Genomic DNA, 23,495 nt, shown 5'->3' with positions numbered 1-23,495 from the left:
TATATGGGCCTTATTAAAGATCTTGCCCTATTTGCTCCCACTGGTTACCTTATGATACCTGATTAGAACACTGTCCAATTTTCCCTCATTGGTTACTTTAGAATACCTATATAGAATACTGTCCACTTTATCTCCATTGGTTATTTTAGAATACCAGACTTGTGGAGGGACTTGCCACGGGTGATTAAGTCCTCAGTGGTGCCAGTCGTCATGGTAATGTGACTCATATCCCTGTCTTATCCTCCAGTGGCATTTTTCTTATACCTTGCCTCCACCATCTTGATGTCCCTGAACTTCTGCCTAACATTTCTGCATAACATTTCCCCTGAGAGATGCAATCTCAAAATTCTTTCTGAGTGACTGAGGGGCTGAAGGTATTATCTTATTATAGCTGCTTCAGGCTGACAATGGACTGTTGTTCCTCTATGTTTGGGATTCATGGAACTCTTGCCCGATCTGGTCAAGAGGAGACCCAGAATGCCTGGGTCCATTTGTGGGATCAATTTGTAGCCTTGTTGTAGTATCAGCTGCAGTTTGATTGCCTTTAGGTGAGAAGAGATTAGCCTTGTTAGTAGACTTAATAGACAGGGTCCAAACAACAAAGTCAAAAGGAGCATTAAAAGGATAGAAATCAAGACATCCAGTTCTACAGTTCTGGCCATGACTTTGACAATTGCTGTCAAATTTTGGAGGCATGGTATATTAATTTCTTTGCTACATCCATAACTATCTCTGTTGGTTTGCATAAAAGCAACATTCTTCCTCCAGGAAGAGAAATAATCCCCCTTTCTCAGAAGTTAACAAATCTAGTCCCATTCTGTTTTGGAGAGTGACTGCTGCTAATGAAATCTACTTTATTTTGAAGGTAACTATGCTTTTTGCTGTTTCCTCTAGGTTACAGAGAGATCTTTAGACAAGTTCTAAAAATAGAAGAGGGAGGTGGTTAGCCCCTCTACCCTTGTAGGTTACTGGCAATTCTCAATGTTCCTTGGTTTGGAGGCACTTCATTCTAATCTCTGCTTTGGTCTTCACATGGCCTTCCCGTGTGTATGTGTCATAGATCTTTTCTTTCTTGCAGACAACAGTCACTAGATTTAGAGTGAGATGAGATGATTGTGTGAAATAAAAACAACTCATCTTAAGAGCCTGGATTTAATTATATCTACAAAGAATCATTTGCCAAATCTGGTCACATTCATAGATATGAAGGATTAGGATTTGAAATTATTTTTGGGGGGCCATTATCTAACTCATTATACTGTCTATTGTTTTAAAGAAGATTATTTCCTTGACTTAATTTTAGGAGGTAGTAAATAGTTTTTTCTTTACTTAAGTTCTTCCCCATGGTTAATAATAGATTGAACTTTGTGGAATAATTTTGAGTTTCAAGATTTGAACACACTAGTTTTGAATATTCTTTCAAATACTTTGAATTTATTCTCATTTTTTGGTTTCTGTTGTGTTTTTGCTGAGGGAAGGGTGGTTAAAACTAGAAGATAGTTTTGCATTTGTTTATTTGTATGAGGTGTGTTGGACACAATTTCTGGTCTGTTTAGTGATGTTATTTATTTTATTTATTTCAAAAATCCTTGATAAGTCACCTATATAGCACTAAAATGAGATGACTCCTCTCTTCCACCATATACTGTAGATAAAATGTAATAAGAAAAGGTAAAATATCATTTTCCTGCCAAATTGCTACCAGGAGCAGATGCATAAACAGGAAAATAAATAAATAAAAGCAAAATAAACCAGACACCTACAATCAACTGAAAAATAAATAAACAAAAGTGTTTTTCATAAAATATTGAAGCTTGTTGGTTTTAGAGATTGGCTTGATGTCAAATTTGGTTTGCTCCAAAACTGGAGAACTAGTCCCTGAGAAAGTCCTTTCACTAGCCCAAGTATCCCCAGAACTGCCAAAGGCAAATTTCCAGCGAGTGTGGCTGCAATGGCAAGGCAAAATTTAAAAGGAGATTTTGTTGAGCCTGAACTTCAACGGACTACTTAACTCTCTAGACAGAGTTCTCATAGACAGCCAGGTGGCAAGCAGTCTATCTTTTTGCAAACTTTCCTAGATCACTCTTGGCATCCAACCCAACCAAGTGGGATTCTCTGGTAGCAGGCACGAAGATGGTGCTTGGTATGCAATGATTTTATGGGGTGAATATCAGAAAGCAAAGGAAAGGAGGAGAAATTGAGCAGAGGAGGAAGTAGAACTACAGAAGTACAAGCCTGATAAAGCCTTGACCAACCCCACAGAGAGCCTATGTGTTCTGTCAGAATTGAGCCTATATGACTGGGACTTTATGACTCCATGTATCTCAATCTGAATATGTACCACTCTAGGGAAGATAAGCCCTGGGGCTGCTGAGGCAGACCCTGGAGGGCTGGTTAGCTGGAGGCTGACTTCTTCATGAGAGGCAATTGGTCCTTCCTTGAAGGGTAATCTGGGCAGTGCATCTCTATCACCACATAGTGCATCTTGTGAGATGGATAATAGGAAATTCATTCAGATTCCTACAGTAAGCTCACTCAATTTCAATGTGAAATATCCTGGTTGGATAAGATAATATTTATTATAGGGTTGGTTTTTAAAGTAATTTTATAAGGAGTGGACACTTGATAGCTTTCCAGAGACACAACATAACAGGAAACTTATTTAGTGGGTTGTCCAAATTAGGTGATCTAGGGTATTCTTGATTCACAACTCTACTTTCTTTATAACTGAATCTTTGATATTAAAAATATTTATAATCCAGGCAAAGAAACTTTCTCTTTTGTCATATGAAAAGGCAGAATTAATTCAAAACTAAATTTCTATCAATAGTTGAAAATAAATGAAAATAAATAAGGCCTTCCTTGTCTGAAATTGCAGTGTCAAGGTGTATTTTCCCTGAATGTAGCTTCTTTTTCACCTTTTCTCCCTCTCCCTACTTTAGTGGCAGTATGTTTAATAATTTAGACCTCCAGTACTTTCTCATTTTTTGTTTCCTATGAGAATGTAATGTACCATGATCTCCTGAGCTTCTTGTTGCTCCCTTGAGGTAAATTTCAACCTTCCATGACTCCCTCCAAAAAATTAAATCCAATTCCAAAGCATTAATAAAGTTGATTTAAGAAAGTTTTATGGAAAGATAGAATGAGGTAACTTTATGCATATTTTTCTATAAAATGTTTTAAATGAATCTTTACTATTTCCCCCATAATGGTTCTTCCTATTTCCATCCTTCTTTCCTAAAATCCTTTTTAGCTTCTTTAGGCATATTTAGCCTCTTTTATCCAGAAAAAGCTTACTTATGTGTGAAGAATTAAAAACAAAACAAACAAAAAAATCCATAGTTTTGAACCTCATATTGCTCATTCCTGATTTCAGGGCTCTTAAATTCATCCTGTCACACTGCCAATAAAAAAAGTTCTGACACAATGTTTATTCTTACTGATCATGGCAGAAGGGGCATCTTTAATTCTGGTACTATCTAATTTTCTATCTACATATTATTAGTTTCAGTCTCAGCTGCCATAAGCAAGAAATGCCTCCAAATACTCATGTAAAAATGGCTGAAATTTCATTTCTTTTTACTAATGGTTGGAAGACTGAGATATAGGACTGGTATAAGACCACATTGCTGTTCTCAACATCTAGCTTCCATCTCTGGTCTAAGGTGGTTGTTTGGGTTCTCACCATCACATTTGGATTCAGCCAGTGGGAAGAAAGAAAGGCAATAGGAGTGTGTGTGTGTGTGTGTGTGTGTGTGTGTGTATAAGATATATGTATATTTCTTTGAAGGATGTGACCTAGAAGTGGTAGATATTATTTGTTCTCACTTACTACTGGTAGAACCTGTGGCTATACCTACCTGCAAGGGGCAGCTAGAAAAGTTACTCTAACTGGGCACCTAGCTAAAACTTTGGAGTTCTATAATGTAATGAAAGGGAAGATAGACTTTGGTAGACAAGTAATTGTCTCTGCTATGGTACCCTGCCTCTCAAATATGCGCTTTTATTTTTACATAGAACATATGTGTTCTCTTCCCAAAGGAGATCCCACAGATACCCATCCATTTACAGCATCCATGATTGGATGAGTATCCTTGTTATCTGTCAAGCTGTCTGCCCTCCTCCACATCCAAACTTAATAGTGGAAAAGAGATAAGATAACTGTACAGGAAACACATTTGCAAAGAGAAGATTGCAGCAGCAAGCACATCATCACAACTTCCAAATCCTGCAAGGTAGTAATTGTGGAGTCTCTCTGGACTGAAAGTGGAGAATGTGGTTTGCTTGGACACTGGCTCAGCTTGATGAGAGAACTTTGTTATCTTGGACCTAGACTGTGCCCTCTTGGTTGTCCCTGCAATTTTCTTCCATGTGTACATCTACAGTAGGTGTTGGGGAATGTGCTTTTCTTGGAGGCTCCACCACTTTTGCAGCTTGTTTTACGTTGATGGGGGCATAAGAAATTGGGGACAAAAGTCATAGACAAGAAGGCACTGTGATTTCTTTGGCAATGTGATTTACTCCAAAACTTATCAGGATTCTGCTTTATTTGATTAGAGTCCTTACCATGTGAAGTTTTATTTAATATTCCTTTATTGTCCTTTTATTTCCTGAAGGACATGCAGTAATATCCCTTCTCTCATTCCTGTTATTGGCATCTTTTTTTCCTTTTTATCTATTAAGCCTTCTTTTAGGTTTATTAATTTATTGATATTTTCAAAGTACCCAGGTTTTGTTTTAATTTTCTTTCTCTTTTTTTGTTTTCTATTTCATTGATTTCTATTTTTTTCTTTATTATGTCTTCCATTTGCTCTCTGCATTAAATTTTCTCCTCTATCCAGGTTCTACCACATTTTCTTCTATAGACTTTATAGTTTTATTTCCACAATAAAGTATTTATTCTACTTGACCCTATATAATTTATGTAAGATACAGGGTATAACTTTATTTATTTATTTATTTTTGTACCAAGAATTGAACTCGGGGCACTCAACCATTGAGCCACATCCCCAGCCCTATTTTGTATTTTATTTAGAGACAGGGTTTCATTGAGTTGCTTAGTGCCTTTCTTTTGCTGAGGCTGGTTTTGAACTTGAGATCCTCCTGCCTCAGCCTCCCAAGCTGCTGAGGGTATAACTTAATTTTATCCATTTTAGTCAATTTTCCAAACACTATTGATTAAATAATCTCTTCCTTAATGCTAGGCTCTGCTTATCTATATGTATCTGTTTCTGAGCTTTTCATTATAGTTTTTCTATTGGGTCACTTACCTGTTCTACATCAGTATATGAATTGCCATATGCTAATTGTTATGTCTTTGTTATATGTCTTATTAGACATGTAATATAAACCTTTTACTTAGGCTTAACATTTTATATTGATATTTTTCTACCAAATTTTCAGACAATTTTTGCAGGTAAAAATAGATATATTTTCTCAATTATGCAAATTATTCCCATTTTGTAACTTTCATGCAAATAAATTCCTATTGCATATTTTTTTACCCACCCAGGAATCCATACTAACAAGACATATATGGTCAGTTTTCATTATTTACATGTTTTATATTTGAGAATTAGCTCATCCACTAAAACTTCATGGTTACCCCAAAATTAGTGCTCCAAGTGCTTTCATGATCATTAACAGATGTGCACATAGCAACAACAAATCAAGTCATCTAAATGCCACATTCCCAGCTAAGGTAAGATAAGGACTCTTCCTTCTTGTTCACTTCTCATACTGTAAACAAGTGTTGTTTTGTGGTGTATTTAGAGTCATGTTTTGCACATTTGTGTTATTTCTTTGTAATATCACTTTTTAAAATGTTCCCCAAGCAAAGTACTGAAGTACTGTCTAGTGTTTCTAAGTGTAAGAAACTTGTGATGTGACCAGTATGTCTACATCATGTACAGCCACAAGAATGGGTAGTTATACTCCATGTATGTATGTCAAAATACATACTTCTTTCATGTATAACTAAAAAGAACAAATAAAAAAAAAGAAGTAACTTGCCTAAAGTTTAGTCAAGTTGAGAGTCATTGTAAGGTGATCTTGATTGACGTAAATTAAAATGGAGTGATAATCCAAGTTTTCAAAAGGCGATAGCTCCACACACCCCTAAGTAGTGTATGAGACTGAATAATTATAATTTTAGCTACTCTGACAAATATATAATAGTATCTCATTGCATGTTTTGTGGTAATTTCCCTGATTTATAGTTAAGTTGAACAACTTTGTGATATGACTGTTTAACTTGGTATACTTTTTCAGTAGGTTGTCTATCTTAAATTACAGTATTATTCATATATCCAGATATGTCAGCTATGTATATTATGAATATATTTCCCATTCTGTTAAAAAAAAAAAAAGTGTGTGATGTGCTTTACAGAGAAAATATGTGTTTTTAAATAAATTTTGATCAGGCATGGATTTTAGTGTAGTTGGCTGTGAGTTCAGTGTTCATCAACTACATAAACAAGGTGTCTTTAAACAGAAACCTGCATAAAATAAGATTGTATATTGACTGATTGATAAAAATTTTGTGACCTCAGGCTTGTAGGAACATAAACCCTTAGGAGGAATGCATTTCCTTTAGGAGTATGGTTGTTTTCACTAATTCGGTGTTTGTGGCTACTTTATAAAACATACCTACTGCAAATATCCAGAGTTCACTTTATTTACAGTTCTCATCAATGGGAAATGGAGTCATTATGACATGTTGTGGGGAGGAAAGGGGTAGGCTTCAGAAAATTGAGAACTCTTCCCAGCCCTGACACTCTTCTCACATGTTATCCTTCTCCTGATTATGTCCTTAGTTATGTGACTATCCTGACTTTTATATACATTTTACTCCATAGACAGTTTTTTTAAAAACAATTCAAAAGTAATACAAATACAGAAGAAATTCAAATGATAAAGAATGGTATAAAATGCTGGGGTGGGGGTGTGGCTCAGTGGTAGAGTGTTTGCCTAGCTTGTTGGGGGCACTGGGTTCAATTCTCAACACTACATATAAATAAATAAAATAAAGGCTTACTGCCAACTTTAAAAAAGAATAGTATAAAATGAAAAGAATAAAGATTCCTTCTCATGCCCCAATACTTCATCTGAATTCCTAGACATTAACAATTTTTTTGATTACTTTCAGAATGTTTATGCTTAGTTAAGTATCTATACTCTACATTTTCTTTAAAAAATAAATGTAAGTTATAACTCCTTTCTCTATTTGCTTATTTTAACTTCCTGTTTTAGACATGTTGTCTGTATTAGCACATGATCTCCTTTATTTTTCCATTTTCTCTAAAGTATTCTATGAATACATCAATAATTTATATAACCACTCTTGACAGACATCTCAATTGTTCCGATTTTTTGCTAATATAATAATCAACCTACAAAAATCCTTTTATTTGTGGTCTTTAAAAATTGAATTTGTTAGTGTGCCATTTTTATAGTTCACAGTGGTTTCTTTAAATGTTACATTCTTCCTTTCTTATTGGAATTACTAGCAATTGTTTGATCCAGATTTTGCAATTTAGGTTTTTTTTTTTCTTAAGCTGTATTCCTCCTTTCAGAAATTTTGCCCATCAGATAGATATGGGTGTGAATATTCATATCTATCCTGTGCTTTCCTGAAGTTCTGATCTTGAACAATATGTTTTTAGTTCCTAAGTGGAGTTCCAAGATGAGATGATTACATTCTTCTATGATTTTTATCACTTTTGGGGGTGTGGAGAATCTCAATTAAATATGGAGTGTCCTACTTTGCTACTTCTCTGAAATAGACCAAGTCAACAATTTATTAAATTTTTTTATAAATCGTACAAATAACTATAGTTAGATTATGATTATCATTCTCAAAGTCAATTTTACATAAGAAAAGTAGTAAGATAATGAATGATGCACCACAATATTAAGAGTGGTTATATTTATTGATGGAATACAGGCGAATAAATTTCTATTTTCTATATTTAAAAAAATTAGCATTTGTAACTTTTAAAACAGCATTTTAAAACATCTGTCATATATTTTGCTTTTGGCAGAATTAGATTCACAGCAAATGTTGAAATGACTGAAATTTCCCAGCAGAGTGTATCTTGTCCTGGTGCTAGCTTCGGAAACTGTGTTAGGAAAACATTGTCTGTATCTCTAGCTGGCCTAAGATCTGTTGCCTCTTTTCAAGATGATATAATGTCTGTTTTTCTTTTGTTTTGTCCTTGTCCAAAAACTCTTCACCATAATCTTGGAATAAACCAAAAGACATGTACTAAGATGAGTGCACCCCCATCCCTCCCAATGCATGCATACATTACTTCACACTCGTGCAAAACACTTGCTCACTTACATGAATACTCATTAGAACTTCTCCATTGTGCCTGAAAGCAGGCAGTACTGAGGCCAATCACAAGTATTATTCATCAAAACTGAACACATTTCATCAGGCTTTTTTCTGGCAACAATAGGAAGACGATTATTTGTAGAGAATTATTTCCAGTTGTTAGACTTAGACTAAAGATATTTTTAAAAAGATGTTATCTGTGAATGCTGCATCGTAACTGTATTATGCAAAAAGAATTCTTAAGGAGGGAGGAAATTATAACATATTAACAAGAGAATTGGATTATGTCTACAGAACAAGAGAATTGGATTATGTCTACAGGCAACTATAGGCCTATCCCAATGATTCCATGGTATGGTTATATATAAGTTTATAAAACTCTGTCATATTAATTTCTTATTGGTGAGACTCTTGCATAAGAACATATAAACACTCCTTTGTATTAATAAAATGAGAAGTATTCTTTGCACTTATAAAAAAACTACAAAAAAGGAAAAAAAGGGTATTTAATTTTTAGATGAAAGAGTAAATAAAATCTTTTATCCATGGAAAAAAAATACAGAAATCTGTTTTCTGTGGTTATTTTCCTGCTAAATTTGCCCAAAAACATACAATTATTACCTGAATTCAGACATAGGAATTTATATTGTTACTTCCGGAGATGCCCTGCGTCATTCTGATATCATTGCTGTCTACTAGAGAGACCTTTGTGAGCACTACAGAAGTAGAGTGGATAGACCAGTTTAATAATGGAAAAATTTCACATGCAAAGCTAGGGCCTTAGAGTTAGGTGATTAAGAGCCTGGACTTTGAAGTCAGGTTTCAAATCCCAGATGTATAACATAATAGCAGTGTGACTGTAAGTCCATTAGCCTTTCTAAAGATCCATTTTTTTTTCCCTAATTTAAAAATAAAGCAGGGTGGGGTTGTGGCTTAGTGGTAGAGTGCTTGACTGTCATGTGTGATACCCTGGGTTCAATCCTCAGCACTGTATATAAATAAAAAAATAAATAAAATAGAGGTCCATTGACAACTAAAAAAAATTTTAAAAATAAAATAAAATGCAAGTTTTTTTTTTTAAAAAGTAAAGCAGCATAATGTGTGTTAAGCGGTAGCAGTGTCTTATAATAAATGGAAACTACACAATAATTACTATCACTCTGAGTATCAGTAATAACAAGAGCTAGCTGATGTGCATTCTTGTTCCCAGTGTTCTCAGCTCTGCACGACACTGATTCTGAGGAGCCTTGAAGAGCTACTTTAAGGCTATGCCTCACTTATGTTTTGCTTTCTTTTACCTCATCAACTCTGTTTTGTCTGGACAGGTGAATGACCTAAACGATGGAGAGGTCATTTAATATAAATGCTATGAGGTTTCGCAAAGCTTTGAAGTTTTTGGTCAGAAGACTATCTAGAAGCACATTAGTAATTTATAAATTAGCATAAAAAAGAAAAAAGCTAAATGTTTAACAGTGGGCATACTTCAAAGTTTCTATTGCTGTTTTAAAAGAATTGAGAAACATTTTAGAATCATGTGTAGTCCAGGTAGAGTGTCAGCCTTTCTTTTTAACACACAGCCCTTGGGACATAAAGAGCCTCTCTCTACAGTTATAAAAGCAGTTCTCATGAATTGGTTCTGTTTCTCATCTGAAAGGAAAACTCCTGTACCTGGGCAAGCCTTTTCTGGTAACAGAAGCCAAAGGCAATGTTTGGATCTACCATTAAATGAGAGCCTGTTGGGCGTTCTGAAAAACAAGAACCTCATTTGTTCCAGAAACAGTGTTAAACGCTGCCTGGCTCATAGTAGGACGTCAAATTATGTTTGCTGAGTGGTTGGATGAGGAGGTAACTTGGTGATGTCTCTCTTTGTGTTCTGACTTCAGAGGCACCAGAAACTGTTCAGCCGGGTGCCATAGCCCAGCCTGCCAGCTCACATTCTTTGCCACACATTAAGCAGCAGCTGTGGAGTGAAGACTGCTTCCATGGCAAGCTGAGCAGGAAGGCAGCTGAGAGCCTTTTGGTAAAGGATGGGGACTTTTTGGTTCGAGAGAGTGCAACATCCCCTGGCCAGTATGTACTGAGTGGACTACAGGGAGGCCAGGCAAAACATCTTCTCCTGGTGGATCCTGAAGGCAAGGTATCATTGATCTCTCATTATACATTTCACAGAATGTTGTCTATTAAGTTTACTCTGAATGATATCCAAACCTTGGGACTGAATCGTGTTTAAGGTTAGGCATTTACTTTTTCTCAAACCTTCCTGCTGGAGCAGGAAGTGCTAAATAGAGGCCAGTGGAAGAATTAGAGTGGGAGGCCAGGCTGGAGCATTAAGGACAACCTTTCTCTGTCCTTCTCATTCAATTCAATGAGCACCTACTATGTGAAAGTGCAGGGATTCCACTGTACTCTTGTTGACTCTTGTTCAGTGTCACATAAGTAGTTCTTGCTCTTGGGAGGCTTATAATTTCATAAAATAGTGTTTAAGTATCATGATGTAAAACCAAATGAGATAAGGATGGTTGAACCAAAGCATTAGAGTGTTTCTCAGGACAGAGAGATCATTCTGGTTGAGACAAACTGAGAAAACTTTTTATAGGGTCTGACATGTTAGGTAAACCATGGAAGAGAGAAGAATTTAAAAAGGGAATTTGGAGTACAGGGAAGGAATGATAGGAACAGATGGAGTAATAGAATGATATTAAGCCAATAGAAGATGTATGAGTGGAGCAGAGAATGCCAGTAGACAGACAGATCCTGGAAAGGTGGATTGGAGCTGTTGTGTAGAGTGGAAATATAGACCAAAATGCCTAAAGTTCTAGAAAGTGTGGAGGCATTATCAGTTTTAGAAGAGGGGAATGATACTTGAAGAGGTGACATCAGCCACGATGACAGTAGTAGTCCTGGCCCTCATTCCCCAACAGAAGCACTGATTTGAAAATTCTGTACGGACCAAAATAATTTTATGAGAATTTTGGAATCCATTTAAGAAGTTAAAGCATAAAACTGGGAATTATCATGTTGGAATTGCTTACACTTTACCTAGAGCAGCTCTCCCAAGCCAGCATAGCTCCATGTCAGGAGAGAATGCTCTGGCTCATGACTTCTCCCTGAAGAGGGGAAAGAGAAAGGAGAAGCATGCATCCATTGCTCCAACTTTTCAGAGGACTGCCTGAGGGACTGGTTTCCGTCTTGCCTCACATGGAGCATTGATGGACTCAGCATAACTGGAATGCATCGGAGCTGATGAGAACTAAGAGCACAAAGTAGCTTGTTGTGTTTGGTGTACAACATGAGACTTCTTCAGGAAGGGGTGAAGCAAAATTTATATCCAGCATTCTGACTCTTTGGAGGGGTTCCTAATGGCCTGGTATCTCTCTTGCCTGACTCGAGTTGCTGATGTGAAGTTAGGATAGCATGGATGTCCACTGGCCACTGAGAACAATAGTGAGAGACTTGGTGCTAGAGAACCAAAGAGCTTGCAGTGCCATAGAAAGATACCAGAAAGAGGAAGAGATTTCAAGCTCCTAAATACCTGGCAAGCCACTCTAATTGAGAAACTGAACATAGCCCAGAGAAGTCTCATCTCCCCTCAAAATGGTTTCAGAGCACCCATAATCTCTAGCTGGGCTGATTGGTAAGTATATTCCCATATGTGAAGGTAGTCTGTTAGGATTGATAGACATAGCTGTTTTTCATATGTGTGGATCCCAACACAAAGAGGCAGGGAAACATTGTCCTGACAAAGGAACAAGATACATCTGCAGAAGATGATCCTAAAAAAATAGAAATATGCTTGCCTAGCTGGGGATGCTCTGGATTCAATCCCCAGCACACACACACACACACACACACACAAGTGGGGTGGTGGTGGGTGGGGAATAGAGTTATTTGAATTCTCTGACAAAGAAATAACCTGAATTCAAAATAACCATTATAAAAAATGCTGTGTGAGCTTAGGAATACATCCATGAAATACCACCAAAGAGATACAAAATATAAAAAGGAACCAAATAGAAATTTTTACAATTGAAGAATATAACTGCACTAAAAAATTCACAACAAATTCACATCATGATTTGATCAACAGAAGAAGTAGTGAATTAGTGGTCTTGAAGATAAGTCATTTGAAATTGTCCAGAGGAACAAAAAGAAAAAAAAATGATAAAACGTAAAGATCCCTAAGGCACTGATAGGATACCATCAGATGGACAGGAATCCAAAAAGGGAAAGAGAGAAAGGGAAGAGAAGGCTTATTTAAAGAAATAATGACTGAAAGTATCCCAAATTTGGGGAAGGAAATAGACATTGGACTCAATAAGCTCAATAGACTCCACCTATGAGAAATTCAAAGAAGTATGCACCAAGACATATAACCAAATCATCAAAATACAAACAGAGAATTCAAAAGCAGCAGGAGAAAAGAGGTTCATCAGGTACAAAAGAGCTCCCATAAGATCATCAATGGATTTCTCATATCTTTCATAAAACTATGAGTGGATTTGGTATATTCAATATGCTGAAAGAAAAAAATCTCACCATTCAAGAGTACTACATCTGGCAAAAAATGGCAGGTGAGATAACCAAAAGCTGAAGGAGTTCATTACCACTATCTCTGCCTTACAAGAAATGCTAAATGGAATCCTTTATGATGAAACGAAAGGACACCGAACAGCAACATGAACTATAAAACTTACTGGTAAAGGTAAATATATAGACAAAGAATACTGTAATAGTGTAATGGTGGTATACAAATAGCTTTTAATTCTGGTATAAAAGATAAGACAAAACTATAAACAATAACTATAAAAATGTTAATGGATATGTAGCATGAAAAGATGTAATTTGTAAAAGCAGTAACAGTGTGTATATATAGAATTTAAAAATGGACAGTGTTTATACACTGTTGAAGTTAAGTTACTAACAGCTTAAAATAGATTATTATCATTTAAGATTTTTTTTTTGTAAGCCCATGGTAACTACAAATAAAATACCTAAAGAAGATACACAAAAGAAAATGACAGCTGTTGGTACATGCCTATAATCCCAGTGGCTCAGGAGGCTGAAGCAGGAGGATCACAAGTTCAAAGTCAGCCTCAGCAATTTAGTGAGACCTTAAGCAACTTAGTAAGACCCTGTCTCAAAATAAAAAATAAAAAAAAAGAGCTGGGGATGTGAATTAGTTTTTAAGTGCCCTGAGTTTGATCCCTGATACCAAAAAAAAAAAAAAAGACAAAGGAGTCAAAACAAAACCATCAATAATCAATAAAATACTAAGCAAGACAGTAAGAGGTAGGACAAAAAAGACAGAAAAGACAGAAAACAGTTAATAAAATGATGAATCTTTTCCTATCAATAATTACTTTAAATGTAAATAAGGTTCATAACCAAAAGACACAGTGGCTGAATAGATTATTTAAAAGTTGCAAATGTATGCTATCCACAAGTGGCTCACTTTAGATTTTTGGGGCGGGCAGGGGGTACCAGGGATTGAACTCAGGGGCACTCAACCACTGAGCCACATCCCCAGCCTTATTTTGCATTTTATTTAGAGGCAGGGTCTCACTGAGCTGCTTAGCACCTCACTTTTGCTGAGGCTGGCTTTGAACTCACAATCCTCTTGCCTTAAGCATTCGGAGCCACTGGGATTACAGGTGTGCACCACTGCCCCCAGCTTACTTTAGATTCAAAGGCACACATGGCTGAGATTCAAAGGATACAAAAAGATCTGCTATGCAAACGACAACCAAAAGAGAGCAGGAGTGGCCATGTTTATATCAGACAAAAATAACTGTCAAAAACTGTTAAAAGGGGCAAAGAAGGACATGATATATATTTTGTGCCACTTTTTCCCTCTCACTGTCTTGCTTTGAATTATCTTTCTTTTTTGTGCATGTGTAGTAACATGCTTTGATTCCTTTGTCATTTTCTTTTGTGTATTTTCTACAGGAAATTTATTTGTAGTTACAATGGAGCTTACATAAAACAACTTGTAGTCATGACAGTTTATTTTGAACTGATAATTCACTAGAAAGTTAATTATAAATGTATATACATTCAAGAGCAGAGCACATGACTACATGAAGCAAACACTGGCAGAACTGAAGGAAGAAATAGAAAGCAACACAGTGATAGTAGGGGATTTCATTACTCACTTTTCAATAATGAAAGGAACATCATCAATTGAAGGACATCTAGGTTGGTTCCACAATCTAGCTATTGTGAATTGAGCAGCTATGAATATTGATGTGGCTGCATCACTGTAGTATGCTGATTTTAAGTCCTTGGGTATAAACTGTGGAGTGGGATAGCTAGGTCAAATGGTGGGTCCATTCCAAGTTTTTTGAGGAATCTCCATACTGCTTTCCAGAGTGGCTGCACCAATTTGCAACTCCATCAGCAATGTATGAGTGTACCTTTTTCCCCACATTCACACCAACACTTATACACAATGGAATATTACTCAGCCATAAAGAAGAATAAAATTATGGCATTTGCTGGTAAATGGATGGATTTGGAGAATATCATGCTAAGTGAAATAAGCCAAGCCCAAAAAACCAAAGGCCGAATGTTTTCTCTCATAAGTGGATGATGATACATAACGGGGATGGGGGAGGAGTGGTGGGGGGCAAGAGAAGAATGGAGGAACTTTGGATGGTGTAGAGGAAAATGGGCGGGGGGGGTGAGAGAAGGAAAGATAGTAGACTGAGACAGACAGTATTACCTTATGTACATGTATGATTACATGAATAGTATGAATCTATATTGTGTACAACCATAGAAATGAAAAGTTGTATCCCATTTGTGTACAATGAATCAAATTGCATTCTGTGAAAATAAAATTAAAAAATTAAAAAATAAACAAAACCCTTAAAAATTATTTTAAAATTTTTAAAATTAGTGAGAAAAGAACATCAGAAAGAAGATCAATGAGGAACAGAGAACTCGAAGACACTATAGACCAAATGGGCCTAACAATGTATATAGCAGCAGAATACACATATTACTCAAGTATATACACAGTAAATTTACCAAGATAGATAGGTCACAAAACAAGTTTTTAACAAATTAAAGATTGAAATAATACCAAATATCAATGAAATGTGACTAGAAATTAATGGTAAAAGGGGGCTGGGGTTGTGGCTCAGTGGTAGAGTGCTGGCCTAGCATGTGTGAGGCACTGGGTTCAATTCTCAGCACCATATAAAAAATAAAGATATTATGTCCATGTACAACTAAAAATATTTTTAAAAATTAATGGTAAAAGGAAAACAGTTATCTTCAAAATATGTGGGAATTAACACACTCTTGAGCAAGCAAGGGGTCAAATAAGAAATTAAAAGGGAAATTAGAAAATATCTTGAGACAAATGAAAATGAAAACATTGCATCAAACTCATGGAATGCAGCAAAATTTTTACTAAGAGGGAAGTTTATAGTGATGAATGCCTACATTAAAAAAGAATAAAGATCTCAAATGATCTAAATTTATACCTTAAGGAATTAGTAAAGCAAGACAAACTAAGCTCAAATTTTGCAAAAGGAAAGGAATAACTAAGATTAGCATGTGTATTGGTCGGTTTTGTATTAGTATAATGGAATACCTAAGGCAGCTGATTTTATAAAGAGAAAAGTTTCGTTTAGCTCATAGTTCGGAGGCTGCAAGTCCAGAAGGCACAGTGTAGATCCAGCGGCCACCCCATGGCACAGATGGCTGCTTATACAGAAGTAAGTGATTACATTTTGAACCAGGAGCAGAGAGGAGGCTGGGGGCCATCTTGGGCTCTTATCAAAATCCTCTTGGGAACAACCAAGAAGTTCTACAAGAACTACCTTCTGAGGGCACACTCCCAATGACTTAAGGGTCTCTCCCTAGGCTTTACCTTCCAAAGGTTCCATGGCACTTCCCAGCTTTTAGTCATAATGAACCTTTGAGGGTCACTCACACTATAGCCAAACCAAAGAAGAGCAGAAATAAATGAAACAAAGAATAGAAAGCAATAGAGAAAAATCAATGATGCTAAGAGTTGGTTTGTAAAAACATCAAGAAAATTGAGGAAGGTTTAACTAAGATAACTAAGAAAAATAAGACAAGTAAAATAGGAAATGAAAGACATTGCAAGGATTCTACATAATTAAAAGAATTGTAAGAGACTATTATATACAATTATCTGCAAATTGTATAATCCAGAAGAAATGGATGAATTTCTAAAAATCTGAACTGACCAAAACTGGATCATGAGGAAATAGAAAATCTGAATATACCTACAACTGGTAAGGAGATTGAATCAGTAATCAAAAATTTCCCAACAAAGAAAGGCTCAGGATTGGTTTCTATAGATTCAATGCAATCCCAATGATTTTTTTATAGACCTAAGAAAAACAATCCTAAAATTCATACGGAACCACAGAGAACCCTGAGTAGCCAGAACAGTCTTGAGAAAGGCAAAACTGGAAGGCTTACATGTCTGATTTCAAAACATGTTACAAAGCTACATTAATCAAAACAATATGGTACTAACATTTAGATTAATGTAACAACACAGAGAACTTAGAAATGAGCCCACTTGTATGGCCAAATGACCTTCAACAGGGTGCCAAAACTACATCATGGGAAAAGAATAGTGTCTTCAACCAATGAAGCTTGGAAAATTGAATATCCACATGCAAAAAACAAAAAAGAAAGAAATTGGATCCCTATCTTAGCCACAAACAAAAATCAGCTCAAAATAGGATTTAAATGTAGAATTTTAAATGATAAAACTCTTAGGAGGAAATAGAGGAAAAGCTTCTTAACATTGGTGTTGGCAGTGATTTCTTAGATAAGATCCCCAAAGCATAGCAAAAAAAGAAAAAACAGAAGTGGGACTTCATTAAACTAAAATGCTTCTGCATAGCAAAGGAAACAACAGAATAAAAAGGAGACCTAGTATGAAAAAATGAATGGGAGAAACTATTTGCAGGGCATATGTCTGATAAGAGATTAATATTCAAAATATATAAGGAAATTCTTTAACTCAATAGGAAAAAGAAAAGCAAAAACCAGACAACCTGATAAAAAATGGACCAAAGACTTGAATAGACATTTCTCCAGAAAAGACAAGCAAATGACCAATGGGTATACGAATAGTTGCTTAACATTGCTAATCATCAGAGTAATGCAAATGAAAACTACAGCCAGATATCACCTCAGACCTGTTAAGATGTCCATTGCTAAAACAGAGAGAAAAAATGACAACTGCTTGCAAAAATGTGGCAAAATTGAAGCCCTGTATACTATTGGCAGGAGTGTAAAATTATATAGCTGCTGCTATGGAAAACAGTTTAAAAGTTCCTCAAAAGATTAAAAATGTAACTACCATATTATGAGTTTACTTCTGGGTAATTATCCAAAAGAATTGAAATTAGGATCTTGAAGTGTTATCTGCACTCTCATGTTCATTACAGCATTATTCACAATAGCCAAGAGGTAGAAACAACTGAAGGATTCATTGACAGATGAATGAATAAAGGAAATGAGATATATCTATAATATAACACTACTTAGCCATGAAAGAAGGAATCCTGTCATATGCTACCATGTTCTCAAGGACCTTAAGTGCATTATGCCAAGTAAATAAACCAGTTTCAGAAAGACAAATACACTATTCCCCTTATATGAGGGATCTAAAGTAGTCAGATTCAGAAATAGAAAATAGAATGGTGGTTGCCAGGCCCAGGGAAGAGGAAGAAACAGGAAGTTCCTGTTTTATGGGTATAAAATCTCAGTCATACTAGGGAAAGTTTTAGAGACCCACGTTGTACTTACAGTTAACAATACAATATAAAGTGTACTATAGATTTGAAATCTGTTGAGAGAAATCTCATGTTTCTTTTATCACAGTTTTTAAAAAAACCTATGTGGGTGGGGTTATCACTATGAATGTCTTCAAGGTCCAACAAATACTGTGAGTAACAGTGGGAAGATGATGGAGTGGGCATTGGGTGCAGCGGGTCTGCACAACTGAAAAACACACAGTCAACTCCAATCAGTTGCTGCTAAACACAGCAAGATTTGATTTTTCCAAGAAGCCTCAAAACCAGAGTTTTATATAAATTCTCCCCATTTTCAGTTCAAAATACTCAAAACTCTCCATGCTTAAAAAAATTCTTAACCTAATCCCCAGCAAACTAACATCTGGTGTATTTGCCTAGCGAGTGGCATTTTTACAATCTCCATACTAGGAGGGTTAATTTGATATTCGTATGCTGGATCCATTAGAGAGAAGGGTAAGACCAGGGAAGTAGAAAAGTAATTAGGGGCTTCTAGGTAAAAAGCAGTGAAAGCCTGAACCAGAAAGGAGGCAGGAGAAATACAGAGGGGAGGCAGAATGAGTGTGAATCAAGGACATAGCATGGCAGGATTGATGGTCAGCTGAATTGGTGTGAGTGGGGATGAGATGGAAGAGACAAAAACTTCTACAAGGTTTGGAGCCATCTGAGAGTTACTTGAAGTCATTGTGCCCTTTTCCTCCAAATCCTTGAATGTGTATTTACTAAAACCACAGATACTCTCTTTTGTAGCTATTGTATAATAATCAAGTAAGGAAATTTAATATGCATATAATACTATTACCTAATTTATAGTTCCTATTATTTGAACTCTGTCCATTAATAAGTATATGTATATTTAATATGCTAAAATCCAATATCTTGATGGAACTCAAAAGAATCCCTTGTAGGAGAACAAGTAGAATTACATAACAAGGTGCTCCCTGGTTGTATACCTTCCTCTCCTGAATAATTCCTCAGCTACCTTCTAAACAGGAGTGTAGGTATGCTAAAACTGCCAAGCCAGTGGCACCGTGATGAATAGTATTGTATGTCTACGGTCCATGCATAGGGTGAGGATGCAAAAATACTAGGAAAGAAATTCCACAGAGAAAGGCCTGGCATAGGAAAATAGAGTTCCTTTGGCATGCAGACAGTAAGTTCTGTGCAGCAAATATTTATGAATCAGCTACTTTATGAAGTCTGCTGGAAGGAGACATGAATGCCTATTAGAAAGGTCTGAGGAGATTTCTTGGAGGAGACAGAATTTGTGTTGAGCCTCCAAGGAGAGGTTGGACTTCTCTAGAGGGGCTTGCTTCCTGCAGAGACAGGGTAATATGCTAGCATTCAACTTGATGGAAGATAATTTTAATCCTGGGATTCATTCTTGAATATAAACCAGTTAAATATTTATAATAATGGTAACAGGGTAGAGTATATGAAATGACATTACAAAGAGGCTGTTTGCAAATTTTGATTAAGTGACAAATGCTTACCATTATCCTAACTGTAGGGTTTGGTTTCTATAAAAAGGTAATGGGGCATATTCATTAGGGAATGCAGGGTTGAAGAGTGCCTTTTATTCTTTATTTAGCAAAATAGCTACTTTAGGAATATGTCTAGTTTTCCCTGCCCCTTCCCCACCCTAATTATCTGTATATTTCTGATGTACTCTTATTTAACCTAAATGTATTTATACTTGCTCTTCAAGGTGAGGACCAAGGATCATGTGTTTGATAATGTTGGCCACCTTATCAGATACCATATGGATAATAGTTTGCCAATCATCTCTTCTGGAAGTGAAGTAAGCCTTAAACAACCAGTGAGGAAAGATAGTAATCCAGGACTTTCGAATTCCAAGAAATGACAACATTGAAGCATCATCACAATGGTATTTCAAGAAACTCCATTTTTTGCTAGTCCACATAAATATTTCAAACTTTGTTTCTAAAAAAACAATGCACAAACTGTGAAGTGCATCTTTCCAAGAATATCATGGACAAAGTCTTTTATGAAAAAAGAACTAACAATATATCTTCAGAAAATGAAAGTCAGAGAAAAGGAAGAGGAATGGTTCATTTGAAAAGAAATCATACATATGCACGGATGTCACTTTTAAGGTCATATTGCATTGAATAACAAGCTAAAAGCACAATTAAAATATCACATGCTAAAGACAACTTGAACTGCTAGGGCAGTGAATGTGCCTTTTAACTTGATGATTTGGGGAAGTTTTCATATGGGGCAGATTAGTTCCGAGTGTCTTCATGTTCTGTATTACAGAACCATTTGCCAAAAATGTTTTTTCTTGCTAAAAAAACAAACAAACAAAAAAAGAAGCATTTTGCTTGATAATTACTGATTTTATTACATTTTTCTGTTTAATAGCGTTTTTCATGGCAATGTTAAAATAAATATGGCATTGAATTCAAACTGTGTCTATGCCAGTGGAGTCAAATCAAAAGCCACTGAAACTGTAAGTCTTTTCCATTGGTCTGTCCCATTTGCTGTTTAAAGGGTTGGAGGCCAAATTCTTTGGCCTAATATTTCTCAATCTTTGCTATTTAGACTGTTTTTATACATTATGCAACAAACCGAAGAGGCCAAATCTGTCAGTCATTTTTTATTTCATCATTATTCTCTCACCCTCTCTGCCAAAAAAAAAAAAAAAAAAGTGATTTAAAAGATGGTAACAAAAACTAGTGTTCTTCATAGTCAACATTCAAATTGGTTCCCTTCTTATGGAAACTACAGAATTTATTTGAAAGTACAGGGAAATTTTCTTTTGACTAACTGTCACTGATCATAGTTTTGCATCTACATATGTCCTAGCACCTTTTCTGGATATGATCAGACAAAATGCAGAAGGGAAAAAAACATTGAAATAGTTGGAAAAGTCTATGTTTTAGTCAGCTATTTGACTGCTATAACTAAAAGGACCCAACCAGCACAATTATAGACGAGGAAGAGTTTATTTGAGAGCTCAAGGTTTCAAAGGTCTTAGTCCATAGAATGCCGGCTCCATTCCTTGGGGCTTGAGGTGAGGCAGAGCAGCATGGTGCAGTGTGTGGCAGAGGGAAGCAGCTCACATGAGATCTGGAAGCAGAGAGAGAGAGAGCCTCCACTCGCCAGATACAAATATATACCCCATAGCCATGGCCCAATTCCCACCTCCTCCAGCCACACCCGAGCACTTCAGTTAATTCCTATCAGGGGATTAAATAGCTGGATTAAGACTCTCACAACCCAATCACTTCTCCTCTGAACCTTCTTGCACTGTCTCACACATGAGCTTTTGGGGGACACCTCACATCCAAACCATAACAGTCTACCACATGTAGATCAACTGGTAAACTGATAATGTAATTAAGTGTTATGTAGGGATAAGTATTAGGCTGGGGCTCATCACTGTGATCTTGAGTAAGCAGCTAAACTCATCTGAATTCCAGTTTTCTTGTCTATAAAATGAGGGAGCTTGACTAGGTGAGTTTAGTCCTAACTATAGTATGAGTCTATAAAAAGCAAGTTTTTCCTTTGTTAGAGGTCAATATTGGTATACAGTCTGTATGGTTAAGGTTAAAAATTCAGGTTTTTATTTTCCCTTTAGCTTGTGTCTATATTCAGGATAAATGGCACAACTGAGATCAACTTTCACATAGTTTGGACCCCAAGCCTTTCTGTCTAAGACAGTGAAACTTTAGAATAATATAGGCAATGTAGTACAAGTGGATTTGGTTTGTTTTCAGTAACAAAAAAGTACTTCAGTTCTTTACTTGCCTTTGCATATAGAGATATGGCATTACTGTTCAGTACGTGTGTTTAATCTTGAATTATCTGGATAATTGCCTTAACTCCATTTCATTTTGGCTAAGTAGATACAACCTAATATTTGTGATTATGATACATGGTAATTTTTCAATAAAGTATGGGAGATTTCTTTTGGATAGAAATCACCAGAAACCAAATATATTGTTATGGAAAGACTTAGGATTTTATTTCTGTTGCCATTGATTTCTTAGGTAGGTTCATTTCTTTTTCTACAACTAGGAAATAATGTTTATCTTTCATCAATTTTCTGTACACCTTAGTTCTTGATCACTTTTCCTTATAAAGGGGATCAGTATGGCTACAGAAAACAGAAACTTATGGGTTAATCTAACCACCCATATCAGAAACAGTCTCAATCTCACTGAGTAGAATGTTGACTGGGATACAAATTGATGCAGATAACAGTAATCATGTGAGCAGTATGTGTGGGTAATCAGTATTTGACTATAATGGTATAACAGTTAGATAAGCAATACTGTATTTATAAATACCGCAGGCACAGTAAAAGCAACAAAACAAATATCTGCATGCTGTTTTAATCTCACATTCTTATCTCCATCCATTTTGCAGTGAAAATCCATTTGCTTATAAATATCTGTAAATGATTTTTTAAAAAATAAATGACTATTGCTTTGTGACAACTGACAATATATGCCTGATATTTGGGATTTAGAAATTTTTACTATTTGGATACATCAGGGTCCTAGTAGGAAGCAGATGGCTCATATTGGGTAATTCTGAGGAGAGCTGAATAAAGGTACAATTAAAAATGTGGGCAGACTACAGGGAAACCACAGGGAGGATTCAGAAATCTGGGACCCAGTGGAAAGGAAGAGTGAGGAAGCAATTACAGAATCTGGAGAGAGAGTTGTGTGCAAGGGCTAGCTTTTAGCAACGGTGGTCTATCCTGGAGGGATGCAGCAAGCCCTGGTAACTCAACAGAGAGGTAGTGAGGGGCATAACCTATTTTTTTGCCCCCTCTCTGAATTTCAGCTGAGATTCTCCACTGGCTAAGTAACTTGAAGACAGAGCAAGAGAGCTACTTGATGTAGTCCTGAAGTTTAGCCTCCTGGAGCACAGAGGACGATGCAAAAGAGTAGAGAGAAAATCTGAAAGAGTAAATGCCAGCAACAGAAGACTTGGGAAATAGTCAAGTTTCTAAAAACATCAGAGAGGGTTTCCATTTGTCAGTAAGGCAAAACTAATTTGCAGAAAAATAAGTATAAATATTTGGGTAACTATATATGAATCACAGCGAAATGTCAGCTTTACTATTTAGAAAAAGCAATAAGCTGTATTTTGAGTGTTGGTTATTTTGCTTAAGAACAACTTCAAATTTAAGACATTTAAGTCTTAACATAGATACTTTGGATCCTTGACCTCCCTGTTTCTTGCAAAATTTTCTGTTAATTTTGCCATTTTCTTACTTGTAATTATATAAGGAAAAACAATGTATCTGACCACAATACTTTTTATGATTGGAATTACAGATCTACATAGACTGTAACATGAGATAATTTCTT

General features: G+C 35.9%; 1 protein-coding gene across 1 annotated transcript in view; it reads left to right on the top strand.

Annotated features, from left to right (window-relative positions):
• The window catches only part of SHC4 (SHC adaptor protein 4), a 123,554-nt gene extending 102,299 nt beyond the window's left edge, over positions 1 to 21,255 (top strand). The window contains exons 11-12 of the mRNA XM_079128798.1: positions 10,222 to 10,475; positions 19,856 to 21,255. Coding sequence (XP_078984924.1) covers positions 10,222 to 10,475; positions 19,856 to 20,011 — 410 coding nt within the window. The 3' untranslated portion in view covers positions 20,012 to 21,255. The remainder of the gene's footprint in view (positions 1 to 10,221; positions 10,476 to 19,855) is intronic.
• The last annotated feature ends 2,240 nt before the right edge of the window (positions 21,256 to 23,495 follow it).

The sequence above is a fragment of the Sciurus vulgaris genome, assembly GCF_902686455.1.
Source record: "Sciurus vulgaris genome assembly, chromosome: 2".
NCBI classification, from domain to species: Eukaryota; Metazoa; Chordata; class Mammalia; order Rodentia; family Sciuridae; genus Sciurus; species Sciurus vulgaris.
This window is presented reverse-complemented; position numbering and strand designations above follow the sequence as displayed.